This window comes from Triturus cristatus, chromosome 9, assembly GCF_964204655.1.
Source record: "Triturus cristatus chromosome 9, aTriCri1.1, whole genome shotgun sequence".
Lineage (NCBI taxonomy): Eukaryota > Metazoa > Chordata > Amphibia > Caudata > Salamandridae > Triturus > Triturus cristatus.
In genome coordinates this window covers 677,816,897-677,842,230 of record NC_140592.1, presented here as the reverse complement: position 1 = coordinate 677,842,230, position 25,334 = coordinate 677,816,897, and the positions used below count along the sequence as shown (strand labels likewise).

The 25,334-nt window shown below is 44.3% G+C and overlaps 1 protein-coding gene across 1 annotated transcript in view; it reads right to left on the bottom strand.

The window, feature by feature from the left end:
- Window positions 1–25,334, bottom strand: part of LOC146798483 (solute carrier family 22 member 20-like) — a 141,971-nt gene that overhangs the window by 82,488 nt on the left and 34,149 nt on the right. The window contains exon 2 of the mRNA XM_085625755.1: window positions 19,753–20,393. Within this exon, the coding sequence (XP_085481881.1) occupies window positions 19,753–20,154 (402 nt within the window). The 5' untranslated portion in view covers window positions 20,155–20,393. The remainder of the gene's footprint in view (window positions 1–19,752; window positions 20,394–25,334) is intronic.

Sequence of the window (25,334 nt, the reverse complement as noted above, 5' to 3'; positions counted from 1 at the left end):
CTAAGTGGGACGGGTATGCCCAGATTTGGGTCCCATGCACACTGTACCACTGGAACCAAGCTATACCCGACTGATGAGCCCTAATAAGGATGAATCCTGTCTTGGGTTGCTTGTGTTCCAGTTTAGAGAGGACCTGGCCTGGCAGGTTGAGCTGGACTGTTCCCATTGCCATTGGAGCTGGGTCCAAATTGAGGTGACATGGTCTGAAAAATGCCAGTGGATTGGGAAACAGCCTCAAGTTTTTACCAGTGGCTGAGATAAAATCAAACATTCCACCAATCACTTTTTCTTAACTTCAAATGAGGGCATTAGTGATAATGATAATGGAATTTCCTTGGAAAGGGCAGGATGTCCATCTTGAAAAGTTATAAAAGGATATTCAGATGGTATTCAACATTTATTAGAACTTTTTGTAGAACCTATGGCTTGCAAGACAATTATCAGGGAAATTGGACTGAAAATGCACAGTTTTTCTCTTGCCACTTTACTAGGTATCCTTGGGACATGAAATTAACTCCCCTTTCAATCCTACTTTTCACCCAAGTGGGATCACACTTGGTTTTCTTTGGTGGCATTTCTTTATTAGGTATTCAAGAGAATAAAAGAACAAAACAATACTCATCTTTAGTACAGCTCCAGTGATGAGGAATAAGGAAGGAAGGAAAAGTAAAGTAGGCAATACTACTATTGTAAAAAAAGAAGCCATCAGCTGGTATGTCTTACAGGGTAGGCTAGGGTCATCCCATGATGGTTATAGGCAAAGATTGGTGTCCCCGCAGACAATCCCCTGTATTTCATATTCCACCTCCCCATAGAAAAGTAAGGAGGAAGAGAGGCAGTGTTTTCCCTCCTGCTTTCATGTCTACAATTCTCACAGGCGCAGAAAGGGACTCCATACATTTTCAAACAAGAACCTTTGGTCCTGTAATTTTACATATGCCTTTCATAGGTGGCTAAGCGATAAATATAAGTGATCCACTCCTATTGTGGGGGCACCCGTGGTGAGCGCCAGTGTCGTAGTATACAGATCTTGGCAAGCATGAGGGCCATTGTCATCCACCTGCCCCAGTGTGAGATGGTCATCTATGTGCAAGAAGTCATGGAGTAGAGCAAGATTTGTGGATTTTCGGGAAAGGGATAAGACTAATAGCGTGAAGTGTTTGCTATATGTCCCACCAATACTGGGCTATGCGAGGGCAGGACCAGAGTATGTGATGGAGAACACAGCTCTTCGCGGCACATTTTCAACAGGAGTCGTTCAGTAATAGTTTAGCTCCGTGTAGTGTGTAGGGGGACCAGTAACAGTCATGTAAAATTTTGAAGAGAGAACATTTTACCCACACCTCCCCTAGGGGGTGATCATGGGTGGTCATAAATTCTGTCCAGTACTTGTCACAATAAGTGATCCCAAGTCGTGTCTGCCAGGACATTGTTAGTGCCTTTTGTGTGCTACATAAAGACTGATTGTCTATAATAATCGGATACAGCTGATGCACTTTATTTCTTGCTGGAGGGATGGAGGGCAGGGGCCATTTTAACTTATTTTGGGCAAGTTCAGTGCCACCTCCTGTTTTCTTGTTGTGAACACTAAAGCCACCATCTTGACTCAGCGCTCTAGTTGTGAGGCTAGCTCCTGCCCACTATATAAAACACACCAGGCCACGTACGGCACAGACCCGCTGCTAAGCTGATGTACTTTATTTCTTGCTGCAAAATCTTTTTTTTTGCTGCTAAAATTTAATTTGATCATTTTAACCACCAAAAACTGCTCCAAAGTATCTATTTGTGGGGCAGAGGACAGGGGTCGTATTTACTTATTTTGTCCGAGTTCAGCGCCACTTCCTGTTTTTTTATATTGTGACAACTAGAGCCACCATCTTGACTCAGATCTCTAGTTGTTAGGCTAGGTAGGCCAGGCTATATAAAGCAGGGGCATCCCTGGTGCACCAAAGGCAGGCCCATCTGCGCCTGTTCGTGTCCGGCTGGGCCTAGGGGCCATAAACTCTGTCCGTTTTCCTACCATGCTGCAAGTTTACACTTCGAAGGAACTTATTCAACTCAATCCGACAACAGGGAGGAACTGCATGCATGCCTTAGCTCCAGACAAACTAGCCTTCATATGCAAAGAAATGCAGTCTTAAGGTGGGGGATTTTAAATCACACTACACCATCCCAAGACCAGTAAAGAGCGTGCATCACAGTCATAAGGTGCCATGTGTCTGCTCAACTGCAGGCCGTTGCCAAGACATATCTCAGAGCTATTTATCTTCCTAGAAGATAAGAAACCAGAAGCTCTGTTTCTTACCGAAACATGGCATAGTAGGATTCAATGCCAGACATAGTGATGTCCCTCCCTCAAGGTTACTATATAGCGAGATGCGACAGAAAGGATAGAAGAGGCGGCGGTGTAGCCATAATTTTAAATGAAGAGTTGAAGGGAAGTTTCTCACCTATTGACATCCCCAGAAGTGAGAGCCTCCAATTCTCAATTGAGCTCACACATACTTGCGCCTTCTTGGGTATTTTGATGTACCGGACCCCCGGGGCTGCCTCTTAATTTATTCAAGCACTACCTGACATGGTCGCAGAATGAAGTCTCCAGAAAGCCAACTCCACCATATTAGGGGACCTAAACCCACATTTCAAGGAGGACAGCTGTGAAAATGCCAAAATGTCAGCTCAGGATTTAGCAGTTTTACAACTAACTTAACTTGTTAAAACACCAACACACAATCTAGGTCCTCTTCTTGACCCTATCTTTACCAACATCACAAATATGACCACACATGATGCAATTCCAATACTGTGGCCTGACCACTGCATATTCCATTCTGTCTCAAGACTCGAAGGACCAAAATCAAGCAGTCCTTCCCCCAAGACTCAGACGGTCTTGGATAAACCTCGATGTTGGAGTGAAGGAAAGCGTACTCACTGTCTCTGCCCCCACAATGGAGGGGGATACCACAGAAAGTTACAGCAAATTAAAGAGTTGCCTATACGACTCCCTAAATCCCCTTGTCCCCTGTAGACTTTAAAGGTCCAATTGGACCAATGTCCGGGCGCCACAGTTGACATCGGAGCTGAGAGAATAAAAAAGGGAAGCCAAAAAAATGGGGAAAAAATGGAGAAAAACATGATGAACCTAGTTAAGAAATCTACAGGAAAGCAATGGAAAAATATCAATATACTATTAGACAGACTAGAATCTTGTGCTTTAGTGCAAAGATAGAAAATGCCCCTAACTTGTCTAAGGAACTGTTCAAGTTAGTAAATAGCTTCATAAAATCACCCTCATGCATTGCAGGTGTTCCACAATCCGCAGTACACTGTATAATGTTTTCCGGGCACCAGTCTGAACCCACATGCAGGTTCTTTGGCCCTGGCCAAATCAACAGTGTTTCCTGCCTTAAGCAAAAACATCACTAAAGTAACCCTAAAGTCCCAAAAATCAGGCTCCCCACTCAATCCCGCACCTCCAGATACTCTGAGGAAAGGGGGCAATGCACTTCTGTCCATTCTAATGGACATTTTTATTCACTCCTTGGATAGTGGCAATGTTCCCTCTGTGTGGAAAGACACTATTGTCAAACCCTTACTGAAAAAGCCCACAACAGATCCTCTACTTGCAGAAAATTACAGATCAATCTACTTACTGCCGGTACTTTTTTAGTACTAGAAAAACATGTGAACAAACAGCTCTCTGGCTATTTGGAAACTTAAGCCATTCTCCATCCCAACCAAACAGGCTTTAGATTGTACAGCAGCATGGAGACTGCCCCGCTAGTAGCCACAGAGGAACTTAAGTCAATGCTTGACCAAGGCAGCTCAGCAGCCATGATAATGCTAGACCAGAGCACGGCCTTTGACACCATCTCATAGTCGATCTATACTCAGAGGATGCAGGAAGCAGGATTTTCTGGGGCTGCACTAAAATAGCTAGTAGCGTTCCTGAAAAATAGGACCTTCCAGGTCTACGAAGAAGCCATTTTCTCCACCAGCCATCCCTTAAAATGTGGGGTCCCACAGGTCTCCTCTATAAGTGCTTCCTCTGGGCAGAGCTTGTGCAAGCACACGGTCTCGTAAATGCCCTTTGTGAATACTGAAAGTCGTAAAGTTAGACTTTTGTACTTTTGTATCATTTTATCTTTGTGAATTGGGTCCTATGTCTTTACAGTTTCTGAACTGCCTTGATTTGCAAATATGGGCCACTTTTTACAACTATGTAATTCGCTACTGAATGCTACTTTCATTTTAGAGCCTGACCCGTTTTTCTGTCCTGCTCCGACCCTGCCCAAGCTGCGACTCTGAGTCTGGTGCCCCTAGCTTGAAATGCTAGCCAGCAGCACAGCAGCCCCAGATAGATTTCTCAATGCTTAAACCAGGTAACCCATGTACCAGATGCAGTCCTATTTATATCTCACTTAAGCTTTCCTTCCATATAAATATATAATTTTACCTGATGTGTTTCTGTAGATTGAGGCAGTGAGAGCTTTTCACAGTGCCTGTTAGTGGCTCATACCACTTGCTCATCCAATCATTGGCCTCTCTGCAGAGAGCACGGCACATACATAAACCCTTGCATTCCGGTAACCCATGTCAGTGATGCAGTCCCAATTTTCATTTCACGTTTTACTTGATCTTACATTCTATAAGAGAACATCCTCTCTTTCTACAGATTTGGGTTTCTGTAGTATGTTTTCATGCAACATCTGACTCTTTTTTAGTACGTACTGTGGACGGAGTTGCCTCTAGGTATCTGGGTAATTTGAGGTTATGGGTGTGTCTGTGCATGACGGTGCACAATCGGTAGCTCTAAAGTTGAGGCTGAAGTCAGTGAAAGTCTCTCACAGGCCCTCTCGCTGAGTCATAAAGTTGTTTTGACTGCTCTCTCGTCCAATCAGTGTCTTTCTATAGAGAGCACAGACCGATTGTCTCACATGAGACAGTTGTAATTACCATGTTATGTGAAGGAGTGAGAAAGAGGTATAAAGCTATCGAAATATTACTGTATTTACAGGTGAGCAGAAAGAGAGAGAGAAAAAGAGGGAGAGATTGTGTGTGCGCTCTCAGGGCATAATACAAGGAAGAAACGCAGAAAGAGATAAAAGACAGTGGTGAAGTGGAAGAAGATGAAGTGTGAGCTGCAGGTGGAAGATTTGCAAAAGATGTGAGGAGATAAAGCGTGTAAGTAGCTTGGGGGCATATCAACAACAACCGGCGATAATTATCGCTAAGCGCATTTAGCGCTAGGATAATTATCGCCGGCTAGCGTGGGTTTTTATCGCTGAGATAGCGTGCTATTAGCAACGCTTATCTCAATAGCGATAAAAATCCTCACGCTAAGTGGCTAACGTGAGATTATCGCTGGAAACCCAGCGATAATCTCACGTTAGATTGTTGATAGGGACAGACAAACTTAGCCATGATATCCTCCTTCCATAGGATATCATGGCTAAGTCTGAAAAATACCAGACGGAAAAAAGCAGCGTTAACCGAGGTTAGCGCTGCTGTTTTTGTCTCTTACAGGGTTAGCGATATTCTTGATAATAGGAGAAATGTCGCTTAGCGACATTTCTCCTAATATTTTACTCTTGAACGCCTCCTTTGCATCTCATTAGAGATGCAAGGGGAAGCGTAGAGTAAAAGGGTGCTAACATGCCAATTTGCATGTTAGCACCCTGTTGTTGATAGGGTGCTAGTTGTATCTCTGTTTTTTTGTCTTTTAAAGCCAAAAAAGCAGAGATAAGGCCCTTGTTGATTTGCCCCTAACAGAGGGGCATATTATCAAGCCAAGCGATAAAATTATCGCCGCTTTAGCGGCAGAAAACTGCCGCTAAAACGTCGATAATGGGCTTGATAATATGCTCTATGGAATTTCAATTGAAGCCCAGGTTAAATGTGAAGGACATCTAACATGGGCTTCAATTGGAATTCCATAGAGCATATTATCAAGCCCATTATCGCCGTTTTAGCTGCAGTTTTCTGTCCCTAAAGCGGCGATAATTTTATCGCCTGGCTTGATAATATGCCCCTAAGTGAGAAACTGCAGAGGAAAGCGGTGTAAAAGGAAGGACATGAGTGACTGAGATATTCCATAACTCCAAAGACCACTATCCCTTCTACTAACTGGTCAATTTTCATTACATGGTCTAATATTATAAGAACTGAAACTTTTAAATTCTAATTATTCACAACAAAATCATTGTCACTACTCATTGAGCCTACACTGCTGACAAGCATTAGCAAAGACAATAGGACTGGCTTGTCTTAAACATATGTTCATTGCAGTGTGATACAGTAACAGAAAATTCACAGAGCCACTAAAATGCTAGTTATTGCTTTGATGTTCTCACAAGAAAGTGTCCCTCGAAGTGTCACTCATTTGACATTAGAAAGTCATTCATATGCTTACTGAAACCATAGAAATGTCAGACAAGCAATGTGAAAACTTGGCCGCCATGTTAGCCACCATTTGGGCCCTCAGGAAGCAGAGGTAGCAGCCATTAAAAATGGTAAATAGGTGACTTGGGGAGCTGGAGGAGGTTGGTTGGCGGGAGGCATATATGGCTCCTATGGAGCTAGCGATCTCAGTCTGTCTGCGTTTGATCCAATTGCACTACCTTCACCAAACTTACATGACTCCACAGCAACTGGGTTACACAGGTATCCTTTCAGACCCCAGATGTGCCCGCGGCCAATCTCTGACAGCAGACTTCTGTCACGTGGTTTGGCAGTGCCCAGCGGCTGCTCAATATTGATCCCGGATTAGCACTGCACTTTCTGCAATCCTGGACACCTCGATCCAACCAACTCCAAAAGTAACACTGTTGTGTATAATGGATGTTAGAGCTCTGGTGGGATTGACGACCCTGGTGGCCAATAGAGACATAGCACGATCCTAAACAACCAGACCCTCTGAAGTTGAAGCAATGGCATGCTGGCAAGGACTGGTGTGCCAAGCAGGAGGAACCAATTTTGGGGCATATTAACAACAACCGGCGATAATTATCTCTAAGCGCTCTTAGCGTGAGGATAATTATCGCCGGCTAGCGTGAATTTTTATCGCTGAGATAGCGTGCTATTAGCAACGCTTATCTCAATAGCGATAAAAATCCTCACGCTAACAGGCTAACGTGAGATTATCGCTGGAAACCCAGCAATAATCTCACGTTACCTTGTTGATAGGGACAGGCAAACTTAGCCATGATATCCTCCCTCCATAGGATATCATGGCTAAGTCAGAAAAATGCTAGACGTAAAAAAGCAGCGTTAACTGCGGTTAGCGCTGCTTTTTTTGTCTCTAACAGGGTTAGCGACATTCTTGATAATAGGAGAAATGTCGCTAAGCGACATTTCTCCTATTATTTTACTCTGGAACGCCCCCTTTGCATCTCATTAGAGATGCAAGGGGAAGCGTAGAGTAAAAGGGTGCTAACATGCAAATTTGCATGTTAGCACCCTGTTGTTGATAGGGCGCTAGTTTTATCTCTACTTTTTTGGCTTTTAAAGCCAAAAAAGCAGAGATAAAGCCCTTGTTGATATGCCCCCTAGATTGCCTGGGGATGGCCGAAGAAATCCTCTAAAATTTAGGGTAAATGGTGGGAGTACTATGGGTTGTCATCAACGCTGGATTCTTTGGGCCTGATTTAGATCTTGGCGGACAGGTTATTTCATCACAACGGTGACGGATAACCAGTTCGCCGAAATATAAATCACATAGGATGTAATGGGATTTATATTTCGGTGGACAGGATATCCATCACTGTTGTGATGCAGTGACCTGTCCGAAAATATCTAAATCAGGCCCTTTGTCTTTTAATATGGTTGGATTTGTGGTGGGCGATGGGTGGGAGAGGGTGTGAACTAAGACTGAACATGAGGAACTTTGCTTTTGTTCATGATGTTTTGATATATTTGTATTTCCTTTGTCAAAATCAAATAAAATGTGTTTATCAAAAAAGATTAAATAGTGTCAGAATGTAGAATTTTAAGAAAGCCTGATATGAGGACAGACCCTGATGTTAGCTAAGGCAGGTCGAGTGGCAACACCCAATTAGCAGCCGTGCACAACGTGGAAGTGCCAGGGACGCATCAACAGAAAGTATTACGTACTATCTAAAATAAATAAAAAATGTAATTAAAAAATTAAAAAAATTAAAAATTAAAAATATTTAAAAATAAATAAAAAAAATTAGCATATCCAGGCACGTACAAAAATGAAACTCGCATCAGCTTCGCCAGACAACCAGCTAGCTCCATGCATTCAAATGGAACTGATAGCCCACACATTCCAGAACAACAGCGTCAGACAAGTACCACCCCATTTGCAAATAGCACCAGTCCACGTAGGTGGCTCACCTGTAGTGGAGCTCTGCACCTCTCTTTTATAGGGAAACCATAGGATAGGATTCCACCTTTCCCTGGAAAAATGCTAGCGATGTGTATGTTCTGTTTGTGCCAAACACTCAGTATTCTTTTTAACATGGCAACTCCGCCTCTGTTTCCCTTAAACATCATATATTTATAATGTGTCTACCTCTATGCTTTCAGCTCATTATAATATTTTTACCTGTCTATAATGACCGGGAAGGACGATAAAATAATGATCTGCTCCCCCCCCACCCACCTTAAAAGAAGAGATCAGGGCTTCTCAATGTGCCAGTGGAAATCCTTCAATATGCCAGTGTTGCACTCTGTTTTGTCGAGTGCTGAATAAATGTCTAGGCTGCTAGCTATGCCAGAGCTCATATTATAATAAAAAATCCAGAAACAGCAACCATGCAATCAATTCGGCGGTCACTTAAGTGTTATGAAGCATGCTGTGGCGCAATATATAACCTGTTCGTTTGTAAATATAGCTCCCGGTTTCATGGTATTTTTTTTTTTTAACATTTCCATCTGTATGTAGCCATATTTATTTTTTGGCCATTTTATTGGTGTCTATCCATATTTATTTTATGTTATGAGAATAAAAGAGTCGTAAATTGGTATATTTTCACATTTATTTAACTGATGAACATGCACTCATACTTTGATGCCTTTCACTTTTTGGCAAATTAAGCAGATAAATCTAACAAAACACTATATCGACTGGTAAATATTAGCATTATATACACGTATATGTTAACATATGCCTGTATTTGAGAAAATCTGATACTGTTTTTAAATTCCCATGGTGTCTATCTGCATTGCAGTTGGTCTGGAATTCATGAAGGACAACAAGAAGAGTCATTTACAAGAAGCACAATGTTCTGTATTTTTCCACTTTTAGAAATAAATACAAACAGGAAATGGGGTGTTTTCTGTCAGTATTTATCTGTGAAAATCAGTAAAAACGGAAAACTGGAAGCCTAACTTGTAAAGCGCATTTCACTGCTTGGAGCACTAAATAACAGACATTTATTGTCACACACCCCAAAAGTGAAAGACTGAATGGACCCATCCAAATTTGACCATGAGACCAGGTGGTCAAACACAAATTCTTGTCATGGATGCATTAGTCCACTGAGCCACCAGACTTTCACTGCAATCACCATTTCAGGTCTGGCCTTTGATTCTGTCTTAGCTGTCTCACTAGACTTGTTTCTTCAAAAAGTATACCTACATATAGGAAGTTTGGTAAGCGCTCTTCATTCATTGGTATGTTCATTTTTCAATCAGACTTTGCTTCTGCCCACCACAGCATAAAGAGGGTCATTCCTCTCTAGCCATTCGTCAACGCCTGCGTTAGGGAGGGCATTTTGCTGTGCATCCACAGAGAAAATAGTGCAGTTGAGTGCCAGGGCTCATAGGACAATGTTTTTTCTTTTTGTTCAATGTTTGTTATTTATTTATTGACTTATTTTTATGTTTATGTACTTGTTTTATGAGGATCTAGAAGCTCCATACATACAGCTGTTGAGACCCTTGCTTGTCTTGATGTTCACTGCATCCCTCACATACTTCATTATTTTACCTTTCCAAAACGGGCATGAGCATCTTGGAAGACAAACCAATGCTAAAGTGCACCACACAACACTGCACGACTGACACTCTTGGGTGTATATGTGGGTGCACACACCTTAGGCCAACGTGAGAGGATAAGATGGTTTCTCTTGTACTTAATGACAAAACCATTCCATGATGCCTGAGTGTGCATAAGCAAGGGCCGCCATTTTAAATGTTTATGGCCAAATAATTAAGGCTTGGTCAATTGGCTTTGCCAAAAGTTATTTTTCTGGACTCTATTGATTGCAGTAAAAAATGACAGTCATAGTTTATACTCCGGGGGTACCCCCAGGAACAGCACCATGCAACCCATAGGAATAAGCATTATAGCTCCATCTATAGTACGTGCTCAAATGGATAGATTGCTTTTTATTTGCCGCATATCAATTAGCCAGGTGTCCAACCCTCATTTCGTCACCCTCACCAGGTACCACATGCAGTACAGCCACACATGGATAGAGTCAATTTCAAACGCCCAAGCAACCTGACCACATGCCAAGGACCCCCATCTCTGCAAGGGTTGCAAGGGTTAATATTGAATGGGCCAGATCTGTTAGGTGTACCAGGGCTGCTCAATGTGTTCTGGCTGATCAATAAGCCAGGCCACCTGCCTGCTTAATAAGCCACAGTAACTGCTCAGTGATATCAGAGCTTCGCAATGTGCTGGGTCACTAAATGTGTCTTGAGTGTTCATTGTGCCAGAGGTACTGCACACATTTGTAATCAATGCCCCATGCGCCAGTGGTACTGCTGAAAGGTCTGCTCAGTGTAGCAGGGTACAAACAGAGGGGGTAGCTTGGTCAGTAAGATTGGGGGGGCAGATTTTCCAACAGTCACGTTGGCATATCATTTTAAAATACATTACATGCATGACAAGCAGGGCGCATGAGGGGGAATTAAGGGGCAGTAGAAAGGGAGAGGAACACATATTGGTATGGATACTAGGTGAGAGAAAACACAATGGGGCATATTTACAAGGGTTTTATCTCCGCTTTTTTGGCTTTCAAAGCCAAAAAAAGTGGAGATAAAACCAGCGCCCTATTTACAAGAGGGTGCTAACATGCATAATCGCATGTTAGCACCCTTTTTCCGAACACCTCCCTTTGCATCTCCAATGAGATGCAAAGTGGGCGTTACTGGGCGTACCCCGGATGGACTACCTTGCAAATATCGCTGATGTTTACATCGCAATATTTACAAGGCAGCCCGCATGATTTTAGCAGACGTTAGATTTTGGCGAAAACAGCAGTTTTCGCCAAAATCTAACGTCTGCTAAAATCCTGACTTAGCCATCCCTAACATAGGGGGTGGATTATGCTGATACGACCCTGTGGGTCGTATCAGCAAGGTTATCGCCATTTTGCAGGGAACATCGCTGGAAAACCAGCGATGTTCCCTGCAAAAGGGCGATAACCTCGCTATCTCTGGAATTTTTATCGCCCTGGAGAAAGGCGTTGTTAATAACGCGCTACCAGGGTGATAAATTCCAGAGAGAGCCTGCGAAAATATTATTATCGCTAAGCACGGCCAGCGATAATTATCGCTGGCCGTTGATAATATGCCCCAATATTGTGTAAAATAACCAACATCTTTGAAGACTTTCAAAACAGAGAGAGGGAGCGAATTAGTAAGAGCCTTGTGCATCATGGTGGCCCAGTGAGAAGTCTCAAGTAAGCAGGACTTGCAACTTCAAATTAGATCGAGTTAGAGCCTTAATGGTGAGCACCCCAGCCACAGCCAAGTGAAACCGCTCTGCACAGTTGGTGGCTCAAGCCCCTGTTCAAATCATTACTGATTAATGATTGGATGGAAGGAGTCTGAGTAAAACAAAGCAAATCTGCATTGTCTCAGTGGCACAGTTTTGGTAAATGGAGTGCCAAATGTGCATGCACTCTTGAGTGTGCACAGTCAGATGCTGCTGCCCTTCCTCCAGAGAAGAGGAAACTTTCAACTCCTGTTGAGATCCCCATTCCGAATGCAGGGTGATAGAGGGAAAGGTGTCCTGAAAAACAGTAGAAAGACTGCAGCTGTATGTTGAAAGCCCCTTGTGTGGTAGCCCTGTTCCTCCCTGCTCCTCATTTCCATATTTTTAACTGATCAATATATTTTTTATGCATAGAAGACACAGTCACATGTACAGGTCATATGTTCATGCGATGGACAGTTAGATCTATGTGGTAGCTTATAACATCTGTGCTGGTCATTCCTCTCACCTCTCCCTGTACATGCCATTAGAGCCAGCTTTCTGTGTGTCTAGCACTGATCAAAAGAAATACTACAATGAAAAGGGAAAGGACTCCCTGGATCTATTGAGTTTTTACAGATTATGGACAATGATTTCACCTGAACCAAAAGGATGTGCTGACTATCCATCCCCATTACAATCCCTATCCACTGCACCATGTGTCAGTACTACAATGGAGAATTGAATCTTGGCAACAGATTGTTGGAAACACCGATAGAAATACACATTCTCAGCAAGTTGCAAGAGATATCTGATGCCTCCATTGATTGTTATGCTATGTTATGTGTATTTATGACACAGGCATATCACCCAGAAGGATATCCTGGCTCCTGGAGAAAGGGGTTCTGCCCTGCCTGGGGCCTATTGAAAGAACCAGGTTATCATTTCTTTGAAGCTGGCAGCACTAATGTGCGAGGGAGGTCGGTCAAGGCTTTAGGTGCTAGGTACAAGAAGGGCCAGTTGCCAGCATTGGCTGTTCCGATGCGGGGGACATCCTCGAGCAGCAGGCTGATAGAGCGAAGATGTGTTTGGTAGGTGTGAGGAAGCTGATGCGGCTGTTAAGATATGCGGGACCTTGGTTGTGCAGTTCTTTGTAAGTGTGTGTGAGCAATTTGAAAAGGATGCTTTGTGAATGAGGAGGAAATGGAGGTCTTTGAGGTGTGTGGTTATGTGGGTGCGGGATGGGAGTTTGAGTGTGTCTGGCCACCGCCTTCCGAATGACCTTGAGTCTTTTGGGGGGCCATGCAGTGATGCCGACATAAAGTGCGTTTCTGTAGTCCAATTTGCTGGTGATTAAGGATGGGGATGCTTCGACGGGTGTTGTGCACATGCTATCTGAAGGCTGCACCTTGAGGGTGTGGAAACAGGAGAAGGCAAACAAGTTCACCTGGTTGTTCATCAAGATTTGATTGTCAATCAAGATCCCTCAGTTCCTAGCTTGGCTCGAGGTAGGTGGGTGTGGGTCCTAATTCTGAGGGCCACCAGCCTGAAAACCAGAGTGAGATGTCTTTCCTGAACAGTACCATCTCCGTTTTGTCTGAGTTGAGTTTCAAGCAGATGGTCATCATCCAGTAAGCGACTTATGACATGCAGTCGATGAAAAACAGTAGAAAGACTGCAGCTGTATGTTGAAATCCCCTTGTGTGGTAGCCCTGTTCCTCCCTGCTCCTCATTTCAACATTTTTAACTGATCAATATATATACCCTTATGACATGCAGTCGATGAATTTTGTTTGGGTGCTGGAGGTGTCCTCGAAGAGTGAATGGAAGAGTGGGGTGTGTGTCGATGACTTACTGGATGATGCTGAGTCCGTGGGCTCAGACAAAGCTACTGAGCAGAGTAATGTAGACATTCAAGAGCTCGGGCTGAGTGATGAGCCTTGGGGACGCTGAACATAAGGTTAGAGACATGCGAGGTGTATATGGCCAGGGTGATAGTCTGCATGCGACCTGTGAGGAAAGAGCAGATCCATTGAAGAGCACGTATACATATTTCAGACTTGTGGAGGCATTAGATGAGTATTGGGTGGGTGACAGTGTTGAAGGCGGTGGAGTTTATGAAGGATGAAGGCCACACTGCTGGCCTTCTCCATGATGAGACAGATGTAGTCAGTGGTGGCGATGAGGGAAGCCTTGGTGCTGTGATTTGCTTTGATTTCAGAATGAGATGGGTGTAGGAGGCGGTTGTCTCTGAGGTGGTTAGCCAGTTTGTTTGTTGATGAGTTTTTCCAGGACTTTTTCTGAATGGTGTAACAAGAGAGATGGCTCTATAGTTCTTGGGTGTCTTTGTGTCCACCGAAGGCTTTTTCTGTAGTGGATGGATGGTGGTGTGTTTCCTGGAAGGTAACTGTGGTGAGAGTGATTGAGTATTGGCGTGAGAGCTGTGCAGATAGTTCAAGTTCTTTAGTGAATGTGAAGTGCGGGCACAGGTCTGAAGGACCTCCTGAGTGGATAAAGTGCATGGTGGTGGCAGTTTCCAGGGTGTGATGGTGGACCAGCATTTCAGGGTGATTTCCAGTGTTTTCTCCTCATCATGTTGGAGGGCTGTATAGGGGAGAGGTTCGGTTGGGGTGTAAAGTGGATGTATATTGTGCTGATCTATATATTGCTGAAATAGTGATTGATCTGGTAGCAGAGTTCCTGCAAAGGGAAGACAGCTGTGGAGCTGACAGTGGGGAGGTGAATTCTTTCAGTGTGGAGAAAAATTGTTTAGCGCTCCTGGTACATTTATTAATCTGTTCGGTCAGCGCTGAGCGTCTGGTGGAACTGAGTTGCTGGTGGTGGTGCCCGAGGGTGGATCTGTATGTGGGTCTTTTGTTGTTGTCTTGGGTGTGTTCCTGTCAGCAATCTAGCTATTTGCAATGACATTTGCTGAGTCATAGGTAATCTCTGTACCAGCTTGCTTGTGATCTGATCTGTGAAGGAGTGGTGGTCTTGAGTGGGCCCAGGGTATCCGTGTAGGTGATCTAGTTGTTGAAGTTGGTGCATTGGGTGATGGGTTTGGAGCTCTCTGGTCCAGGTTTATTTGGAGATGGAGTTCCAGTCTGGTGGGCTTGGTGGGTGTGGCTCCCCATTGGTGGGTTAGGTGTAGGTCACAACGGATGGTGTGGGTGGGTTCCTTCACTTGTTGGGTAAGTCTGAGTGTGCTTAGAGTGTTCAATTCAGTGCAGTTCTCTAATTAGAAATTGAGGTCTCCGAGGAGTATAAAGGAGCTGGAGTTGACTACAACAGGGGCAATGATGGTTGCTATGTTGTTCCCAAAGTGAGCTCTTGGTCTGAGAGACAGGTATATTGGGCACCTCCCAAGGTGATGCTGCTCAAGATTAGAATCCTCTCTACGGAGGCATCTTGAGCCAGGTGTTCAAGAAGGTCTTTGGAGTCTGCCGAGGTAGGGGTACAGAGGATGTTTTCCTTATAGAGGATAGCGATACCTCCTCCAGGTTTTCTGGTTCTGTCCTGCCAAGTGATCTTGTGGCTGAGAGGTATGACTGCTGCGATGACTGGATCAGAGGTGCATTTGTGCCAGGTCTCAGTGAAGAACAGTTGGTCCGGGGGGAATTCATGCAGAATGTCCCAGACTTCGAAGCTGTGTTTGATGACTGAGCGGTGTTGATGAGAATTGAGGTCAGGATGGGGTGGCTGTTGTGCATCTCATGTGAGGCAGGTTTGTGTATGTAGTGAAAGGGTGGTGGGGAGATAGGGTGTGTGTACTAGGAGAGCCACAGGCGAATCAGCATGCTTTGCAGACAAAAACATCTTCAGTGTTGGCCAGGGAGGCAAGACTGCAGCAATGATTGTGCATCTGCAGTGGGTGGATGGAAGACCAGGGGTCCTGACTCTGAGTAGTGACAGGGAACTGGCGGGCTTGCAGGCTCATTCACACTGCAGCCGCCTTTAAGAAGTTCCAGGAGGGGGGACGAGATCCTGCAGGCAGTGGGTAGGGCAGCAGGGCAGGAGCAGGAGGGCCTGGCCTAGCCGTAGGTTCGATGCTACAGGTAAGGTGGTCAGTCAAGGCCAGGCAGCACCTTCTCAATGGCTGGTTCGCACTACAGCTGCCATTAGGAAGGTCCGGAATTGGGCATAGGGGATGAGATTCTGGGGGCGGTGGGCGGGATGGGCCAGGCAGGAGCAGGCAGCAGGAGAACATGGGAAGCAGCAGGCGGGAAGGACCAGTTGTCTGCATGCAATTGCAAGCAAAAGGCAGCAGAAAAGACTTACAGAGATGGAATGAATCAACAAGGGACAAACGAAAGTGGAAACAGAGGTGGAGTGTTAAAGGGGCTAAAAGAGGAGGAAAAAGTGGAAAAACAGAGCCCGGGAGGAAAGCAAAATGGGGCCAACAATGAGAGAGAGTGTATTATTGAAAGGGGTTTGATGGGACCAAAACGAGTGAGTGCTGAGAGGAGTGAGAAAGAAGAGGCAAAAAGGTCCTTCTCCAGAACAAACATGTTTAAAATATATTGTCTACTAGTATGGATGACGTGATTCCTACACGAATGATGAATTGTCTCTGTATAATGTACCGGGGCATCTGTTTGTCAACAAAGTTCTTTGGTTGGATGGTTCATAATCGAGGTGGGCCTTGAAGGAAAGTGAAAAGCAGCACATTTAAAGTGCCAAATTAATGTTTGCCAACAGCTTTCTTGGTTTGGGTGAAGCAAGCTCAAGATTTATGAGTGCTAGGTTGACTTTTTGATCTTAGGCCAAAACCAGGCAGGTAGAATGCAGCACACATAGAAAGATGAAAAAACGAGGATAAATAAAAGTATTTCTCCTTGTTGCACCATTCCTATGTGTCCCCTGGGGAGGCGTAGGATTCTGACACATTCCCAGTTTTACAAAATGTTTTAAATCTGGGAATGTGTCAAGTTCCATGGATGATGCGTGGGACCACCCACAGCAACACCCATGGAACGCCCCTGTCATGCAGGGTAATGCGTGAAAGGCGCCCATATTTGGAAGCCCATGAAAGGTCACACAGTGTAACTTTACGCTGCCTTGTAAATATGGGCAAGCCCATTGCGCCGCCGGTGAGTCAATAAAAGTGACACACTGGTAGTGCAAAGGGCTTGTAAATAAGCCCCTTAGAACTCCAGCATGTCTACGGGTGCCCATCTGAGAGTAGACTGATTTAATCCAGGACAGTCTCGTCAAGTATAGACAGAACAAGCAAACAAGACATGAGCTGCAGTTCCATTTGAAACGTTACAGGCTGGACGTGTTAAGAAAGGTGAGGAGGAGGTTGCTCTCTCAGCTGTGAATGTATGACGTTCATTCTAGCCAACTTTTCTCCCATATTAGTGCTCTGAAAAGAAAGCGAACAGTCATTTTGCCCCTAAGTCGAAAGCTTTTGCTCCCTTTTATACTGCAATTAGACCCCTAACATCTTGAACAGTTCACAAAATGTCCTAAGAATAATCACTAGAGCAATTGTTTCTTGCCCATTTAATGCCAGTTTCGCACCAAGTGTTTATCGCTTTATGATCTGATGTCCAGGGTAATTATAGTGTATATCATCCTCCCAAATATTAAGAGAACTGTTATTTGGCACTTTGTTCACAGGTCTTGCGCATTAATGGCACTTTACTTACTGCAGTCTAGTGTATCTTGGGCTAAGCTTGGACCATGCTATGGACCATAATAGTCTAGTCTTATCAAGACATGAACCAGTAATAATGATGAGAGGCCCATTTGATTGATTTTATATGCAGTGGTTTTGATTAACTGAAGTCAATATTATTGATTAATTCAGTTTAAACTACACTGAACCTCATTGAAAGCAAACCAAACAAGATGGTACTAGAATATTGTCTGACAGAAATATTGTGTCCTTAACATTGCTTACAAAATATCTTCCCATTGCAGTTATTATTATAAAATGTACACTCCAGATGGAGACAACTCTGACTGCATACGGTGTGGGCGTGGCGATGGTGACTTTACCCATCTGGCATGGATTTCAAAAAACATAATCAGGGAAGTGGCTGAGGGGACCGGCTTACAGACCCCCCAGACACTGGTGGTGCTTCTCCTGGGCTATGTGAAGGATGTCCATGCTGAGTATGCAAACTCAATACTGGCTAAACAAACAGTGGCGAAGTGCTAGAGGTAAGGCCCTTCCCTAGTGTCGAAGACTGCCTAGGAGAGGCGGCCTACTGTTGGGAGCAACTGGAAACATTTTGGGATCTGGCTCCAATCTGTACCTGGCCTAAAAACCTACAGGGGGGCACTCATATCATATTTGATACTGCAGGCGAAGGAGGGGGTCTCCAGAGCGACCTACTAGGGTTACATTGAGCTAATGCTGCTCCAGTATACATGTTACGAGTGGCCAGCAGCGGCCCACCCGATATGCTTAGACCGCGTGGCAGGTGGGCCTAGTATACTCTCCCAACATAATATGTGGTGGTCTGTCTGGCTGGGGAGAAATGTCATCTCTACAGAAGCAGGGCGGTCAGTGGGGGTGGGAAAATTGTGGATCCTTGAATTGAGATAACAGTTTTTTTTTCAATATTAGTATATATGGTCGCCTGCTGTCTGAGGGGGGGGGGAGGGGGGTACGTCACTGCTCATTTGTATTTAATGCTACACTGCTTAAAACCTAATATTCAGGACACAATATTTCTGTCAGACAAAAGTTGGTTAACAATATTCGGACATTACATTCACACCAAACATGCAGCACCTATGCTTTGTGGAGATGTGGATCGACGTGTATTCCTTTCGCTCAGTAAAATTCTCTCCATACAGAAAGATGGCTACCACAGAAGAGAAATCAGATTGTCCCCAGCTTGAGTTGAACAGATTTTAACTGCAGAACAATTATACATGTACAAAGCTATTTAACCTAAAGTATAAACGTTGTATTTTACCCTGAAAGTAATAGAACAGACTGTACGATCACATTATTGTGTACTATTCATGTGTTGGCTTCGTCTGAGTTTCTGTCCCACACTACCCTGAGATTACCTTTTACCTGCGGCGGTTCCTCCATGGGAGCGGAGGAGCTCTGCCCCCTCTCCACACAGCAGCAGAAAGCTGGAAATTAAAATGTTAATAAAAGGATTTTATTACCATTTTAATTTTTCTGCCCAACGGAGAGGGCAGGGCGGGGCCAGTGCATCATTACTGCTGATTGGCAACAAGGATGAGTGGCCTTTTCGGTGTGAATTCCGCATGTAGGTTTGGCCTGCTACATTATCACGGCCAAACAGACACGCGTAATTCAACCTCTCCAAGACAGCGGTGTTGGAGAGCAAGCACAGGCCCTTCAGTGTTCTTCGGAGCGTTGAAGCAGCCTGCTCCAGCCAATCCAGACACTTCTCTCATGCAGCATGAGAGCAGTGTCTGGATTGGATAAGAAGCCACGAGACCTGCGCTGGAGGAGGCCGAAGAACACCAAGGCCAAGACCACCGAGGACGTGCTGCAGACTAAAAAGATAAGTGAAACTTTTTTTCATTTAAAAATGTGAATGTTTATCTGTATTTTGTTTAATTTTATTTATGTCGTCTGTCCATTTATGTGGGTCACCAACTGCCACTGTCTTTTAGAGAAGAGGTTACATGCATTTCACTTAGCTCGCTGCAGTACCCGAGGCCTGAGATTTCGGGGACAGCTGACAATGCTTGTTACAAGACTTCCTCGCATTTATGAAACACTTTCTCATGAAGTAAAATATTCAGGGTATCTTCAGTCTGTTGTCGACAAACCACAGAAATGAAGGCTTCACCAGGTTTGGACTAGGACATTAAATGGGCCCAATAACCAAAATAAAAGTGGGTCCAATCAGCGAAGAAGATAGCTAAAAAAGTGGTAATACTAGGGAAATCACCAGTAAAAACTGACCCCGACCATAAATCCGGCTTATAGCTGCTAAAATTTTTAAAAACAGCCCACACACTGATCTGTCAGACCACCCCATCGGACTGCCTGACTGCCCAATAGGCCAGTCCGATCATGGGCTCCAGTTCCAAGAGCTAGTTTCATATATTGTTGGCGCAAGCCTGTTTGTTTTTCTTACCTCTGTGATGATGGTAGAGGAGAAAATAGTCTGGTCATACGTCCACCCCTCTGTGCAGGGCACTGTGCTCCACTGCGTCATGTTGTCCACAGTGAAGTTGGACTCCAGGAGGCGCCACTGGGCCGAAGCAAAGCGACGACAGTTGTCTGGATTGCGGTTCCCATCCAGCGGAATGAATGGCACCAGGACAGACGACCTACTCAGACCGTAAGTGAAGTTAGTCCTGTCTGCCCAGCTGGTGTTGGTTGGAATCTGGCAGTGGTGGCTTGGAATGACTGCAGAGAAGTTCTGGAGGAAGTTGTGGCAGGCTGCCAAGCAGACTGGGAGCAGCAGCACAAAGGTGTGCAGGATCTGGAAAGGCCCCACACCCCCAATGGACTCTAGCAGGTCATTGAAGGTCATGATGGACTTTAGAAGGCCAAAGATGGCCGCTTTGTGGAGTCAAACTAAATGCCAAAGATGGCCGCTTTCTAGGGATCAAACTAAATTCCCACGATGGTCAGCTTCCGGCGGAATCTTGCCCCTGACCAGTCGGTGCTGGAGTTCAGATTCCTGCTCAGCAGAAGTCAGGGCCAGATAACTAGTGGATATACCAAGTTTCACAATGGTCTGAGGAGATGGACCTTGAGTTTGGCAGTGATCTAAATATAAACAAAAAGAAAAACATTTCATAAATTCCAAGCAATATCAGCAATGCTTCAAATCCTCTCATTTCGCTAAAAGAAGGGGTTAGCATAGTCAAAGTCAAAATTATTTTTATTCGGATTTCATTTGATTCCATTAAAGTACATACGAATGTAAACATTTTACAAATATTCGTACATTACATATCACATTTATAAATTTAAGACAATATCTATATCTGAGGTGCGCAAATTATGTCTTCTTATTATATTTTTCAATGTAAAACAATACCCAAAACAATAACGTATAAAATATGTATAATATTGCCTGATGTATATCAGGTGTGGAGAATGCATCTAGAAAAAGACAAAACATTCGTTTTAACCTAAGTAACAAGTTAAGTGTGCCGGAATCCATATAAAAATATACAACTTGTAAAAAACTAGCGTTAACCACGAGAAGTAATGTTCAGATACCATATCAGCAAAGTCAAATATGGAGTATGAAGAAAAGCTTATGTGTTAACCAACTAGGACAACAAGGGTGCAATTGCATGCTGAAAGATATAGTCCTGAGGTAGTGAGTGACCTCAGGATGTTCCCACACCACCAGCCAATTCAGAAGAATGGAAAGGTTGGGGGACGACATCAGGGTCACTCCCTCGCCTATGCCTGGACTCGCTCTCTTTGGTGGGACTGCCATAGCAGAAGCACTGAACTTCAGACAGATAAAACTAGAACCCCAGAAGGCTAAGGGTTTGGTGAAGAGGCATCTAGGGAATTTGAGCAACAATATTAGATTAGATCACAACTCAGGTGAAGAGGAGAATGGAGAGAGCCAGAGAGGACTCAGAGAGAGTGAGTGAAGGGGAATGAGGCAGAATTACAAAAGCGTCAAGAAGGAAAGGCTTGGTAAAAAAAAGGCTAGAGCCCTTAAGAAGGAAATGATAGCTGTTGAGCTCAAAATAAAGAAGTGGAGGAAAAAGGCAGCTAAGGTAGCCGCTAAGACATGGGCACTTGCAAACATTTGCCCAGGGGCCACAAAGCATGGTCTGTGGTGTGACCAAGGGCCACACTGATGCCAGCAGGGTGGTGATATAGGGTCTGGATGATTCAGGGATTGTGTAAGGAGGTCTAAAAAAATGTTGAATAAATGGGCAAGTATTTATTTGCAAGTTAACTAAAGTTAAGTGGTGCAGGTCACCACTGTAGTTACTTCATAACTTCATTAATCCTGCAAATAAATCCTTTCCTGTTTATTTAACACGTTTTCTGAATATTAGTACTCGGTAAGTAAATAGCATCTTGTGCTGCTGTTCACCAGCGGGCCGCATGTAAAGGTCAAGAAGGCCACAAGCGGCCCCCGGGTCGTACTTTGAGTAAGACTGCACTAAGATGTCCGCAGACCCTGTAGTCCTGGTACCTGTACCCAGTGAGGTTGAACCAGCATAGTCCACAAGTGAGACTGTACCAGTTGGTTAGTAAACTTTGAGCTAGCACGTGGTGCTAAGAATGGTAACTCTGCAACACAGAGGAGGCCTATTGACTCATCTATCCACTTCTGGAACTTAGGCCATCATTGAACCAAGGAATTGTGGAAATATGGATTTTTCTGGTCAGTTATGTCCCCTATCTTGGACCCCAATGGTTCTATGTGCATGTTACAAGTACATGTATGTTCCCTCCAGTTCCAGTTATGAAGACGCAAATACATGTGCGTCCACCGTTAACATGTCCTCTGTTGATCCGCCATGAATGGGCCGGATATTCCATTCCTAAGTACGAAAGGCCACCGCCTTTATATGGTTCGCTTATGCCATTTTACAGTCCAGGCAAGTAGGCCCTGATTCTGTCATCAAGCTCTTCTTGCTTTCTGTCTCTGAAGCTCCAGTCCGAGCCTGCATCTGTGACCATGAACTTTGTCTCATCCTCTGCGCGGCTCACGAAGCCCGACATCAGCTTGCTGCCTGCCAAGAACTGTATTTCACCTTCAAGATTATCTCCTCCGTCCCTGCCCAATGCATTCCTGTCTAGTAGTTTAAGTAAACATCCTGCCAGCTACCGAGCAAAGGGCCCGGTTTCTCTGTCTTTATGCAAGTAATTCATAGCCCTGTTACCATGGAGTATTCCTACCCCCTCGCATTTAGTGTAGACACTTAGACGCTTGTACACGCACTAGTCAGTATAGTCAGTATAGAATAAGATTCTATCCTAAGAGACCTCTCTTTTTGGATAAACAGTTCTTTAAACATAGGATGTTAGATATGATTTGGGATTAGGTTGACTTGACCCTCCAGACTTCTGTCGCCACATGTAGAGCTAAATGTCAAGTCCCCTTCACCCCCTAGTTGCACGTCAATCACACGTCATACTGCTGCGCGCGCATTTCTGTCAAGTATTTCTGCTACACATGTGAAATGTTATCTTTGCTATCAATTGTTACGCCTCTTGCATTGGCCTCACTGTAATGCCTATTGTATAAAAGTAATTGATTGTCAATAACGTATGTACTTCACTTCCTGAACCTTCGTGGTGATGGAACTTGGAGCAACCGATTATAATCGACCATTGGAATAAAGCCCATTCCGAACCTCTAATACCACGGATTCTGCCTCTTATTTACTGAGCTATTTTTATTATGTTTCTGTATCAAATTAAGTCCCGGTAATTAAATTATTTACCACATAAATGGCGCCCGAACAGGGACACTTTCTCATCTCACGCGCCGGCGGTGCGTTGCAGGCCCGGTCTCCTGCCACAGCTGGACGGACAATAACGCGTACCAGCAGGATTTCCTGTATCTCCCTCCGGTCAAGCGGGGGCGACTGAGGCTGCGATCAACACCCAGACGAGGCGGTGAGAAGTGCGAAGTATCCCGACCAGAGCCTAGCGGAGAGAGCAAGATCCGAGGTATACAGAGGCCCACCAGTTTCTGAAGTCCCAAGTCGAGTCCGGTTTCCGAAGTGTTCAAGTCGAGTCCAGTCCGGTTCAAGTTCAGTTCAGTTTCCGAGGCCTTCCGTTTCTGAGCTACCCGGTGAGTACCATTACTGGGGATGCGTTCTGACGTGCACATAGGTTGTGCCGGTCAAGACGGATTTGGGTACACAAATCCGGTCTGCACTGTTTCAGCAGTGTAACTGTACTGTTTAGCAGTATATCTAGTATATCAAGTATATGAATTCAGAATAATTCAGTTAAAGTCGAGTATTATGTTTAGTGATAAAATTTTTCTTAAATCGTCATCATCATTGTTGCCCAGTTAAATGTTAAATGTTAAATGTTTTAAATACGTTCTGTATATTGTGGTATGAATGACTGTTCATTATTGTGATTACTGTATTAAGTTTGTTCAAGATCAAGTATCAGATCAGTTTTCAATATGCCGCTCTTTTCGAAATTAAGACAGATCACAACAAGAAAAGGGGTACTCGAAGAAGCTGTTCCTATTCCTCCTAGGGACACTCCAGGGTACTTCATGTATCATAAACATGGCCTAGATGCTATATTATTTATTGATTTATGGGTAGACTACACTAAGGAATTACCAGAAAGTCAGAGGTGGCCCGCAGCTGGGACCTGGGATGCAGAGTGCATCGTGAAAGTAGAGGAAGAGTTATGGAAAAAGAAAGCTAGACAATCACAGAAGGACGCCATTGAATTATGGCGTAAAGAATCGTATAGACGCACAGAAAAAGCACGTAGACAGGAAGAGAAGAGTAAAGAGAATTCAAATAAAGTTCAAGAAAATCTATTAATTGAAGAAGGTACACGAGTAAAATCAGAACAAGTAGAAAGACAAAGACATGCCCTTATGAAGGGTATGTATCCCCTTCTGGCCGAGGGATTACCTAAGGCTACTGCGGGGATACCAAAAGACTTGCCACCCCCATTATTTCCAATAAAGGTACATCCTAAGGGGCATCCTAGAACAGCAGAAGATGTTTTTCTTTCCTCATATTTAGATGACGCAGCTCCCGAGTATGCTAATCCCGCCCCGCATAGATCGCCTGCCAGGGATATTCAACGCCAAGATCCAGTACCCGTATCTTTACAGCAACAAGTTCTGACACAAGTTCCGGCAAGCACATCTGTTTCCACATCTGTTCCTACAGCTACTTCGATAGCTGTGTCCACACCTATAGTTGCTGTATCACGTTCTACGAATCCTTTCACGCCCGATACTCCAGACGGGGCTACCGGAGGTGCTACCAATATTTTTTCTACGCCACCCAGAATAAATAAACTTACTTTTCAAGAGTCAGCACATTCACGTACCCCCAAACTCATAAATGCCCGTACGCTTAAGGAACTTCTTGTAGATTGTAGATATGACCCTGTGCCCGGCAAAGAGGACGAAATGATCATGGCATCATTACGTATCAGACGAGCCGCAGTGTATTTAGGGAAGTTACCAGGAATGGCTGCGCATCTAGATAATATATACCATTTTGTCCAAACAGGGCGAGATTCAGAATGCATTAACAGAGCTATGGAATACCAGAAAGTGGAAATACAGGGGGAACTGTTACGTTTCCTTATAAATTGTGTGATCAGAAATCAAGACCGACCGGGGGTAGACCCGGAAGCAATGCAAATTCTTACCAGATGGAGTCAGAATATATCAGAAGGGAGACATGATAAGCAAAACTGTATAATAGCCATGTGCCGAAAGATCCGTAAAGAAATAGAACGCCTACACGAAGAACGATTAGCGGTAGACCAGTTCGAACAAAGCGAGGAGGAAGGATCAGGGCTGCCCATAGGACAGTCAGACACCATAGCCTATGTAGGTAGAGGAAGATCTTGTAATAGTACCAGATGTTTCACTGATCCGATACGTCCGATATGTCCAGATAATAACAGGAATTTCCAAACACCTATAATAAATATAAGGTCCTCCGAGCATTCGTTCCAAACCGCTGACAAATTACTCCGAGAACGGAGGGGTTATCATTTTCT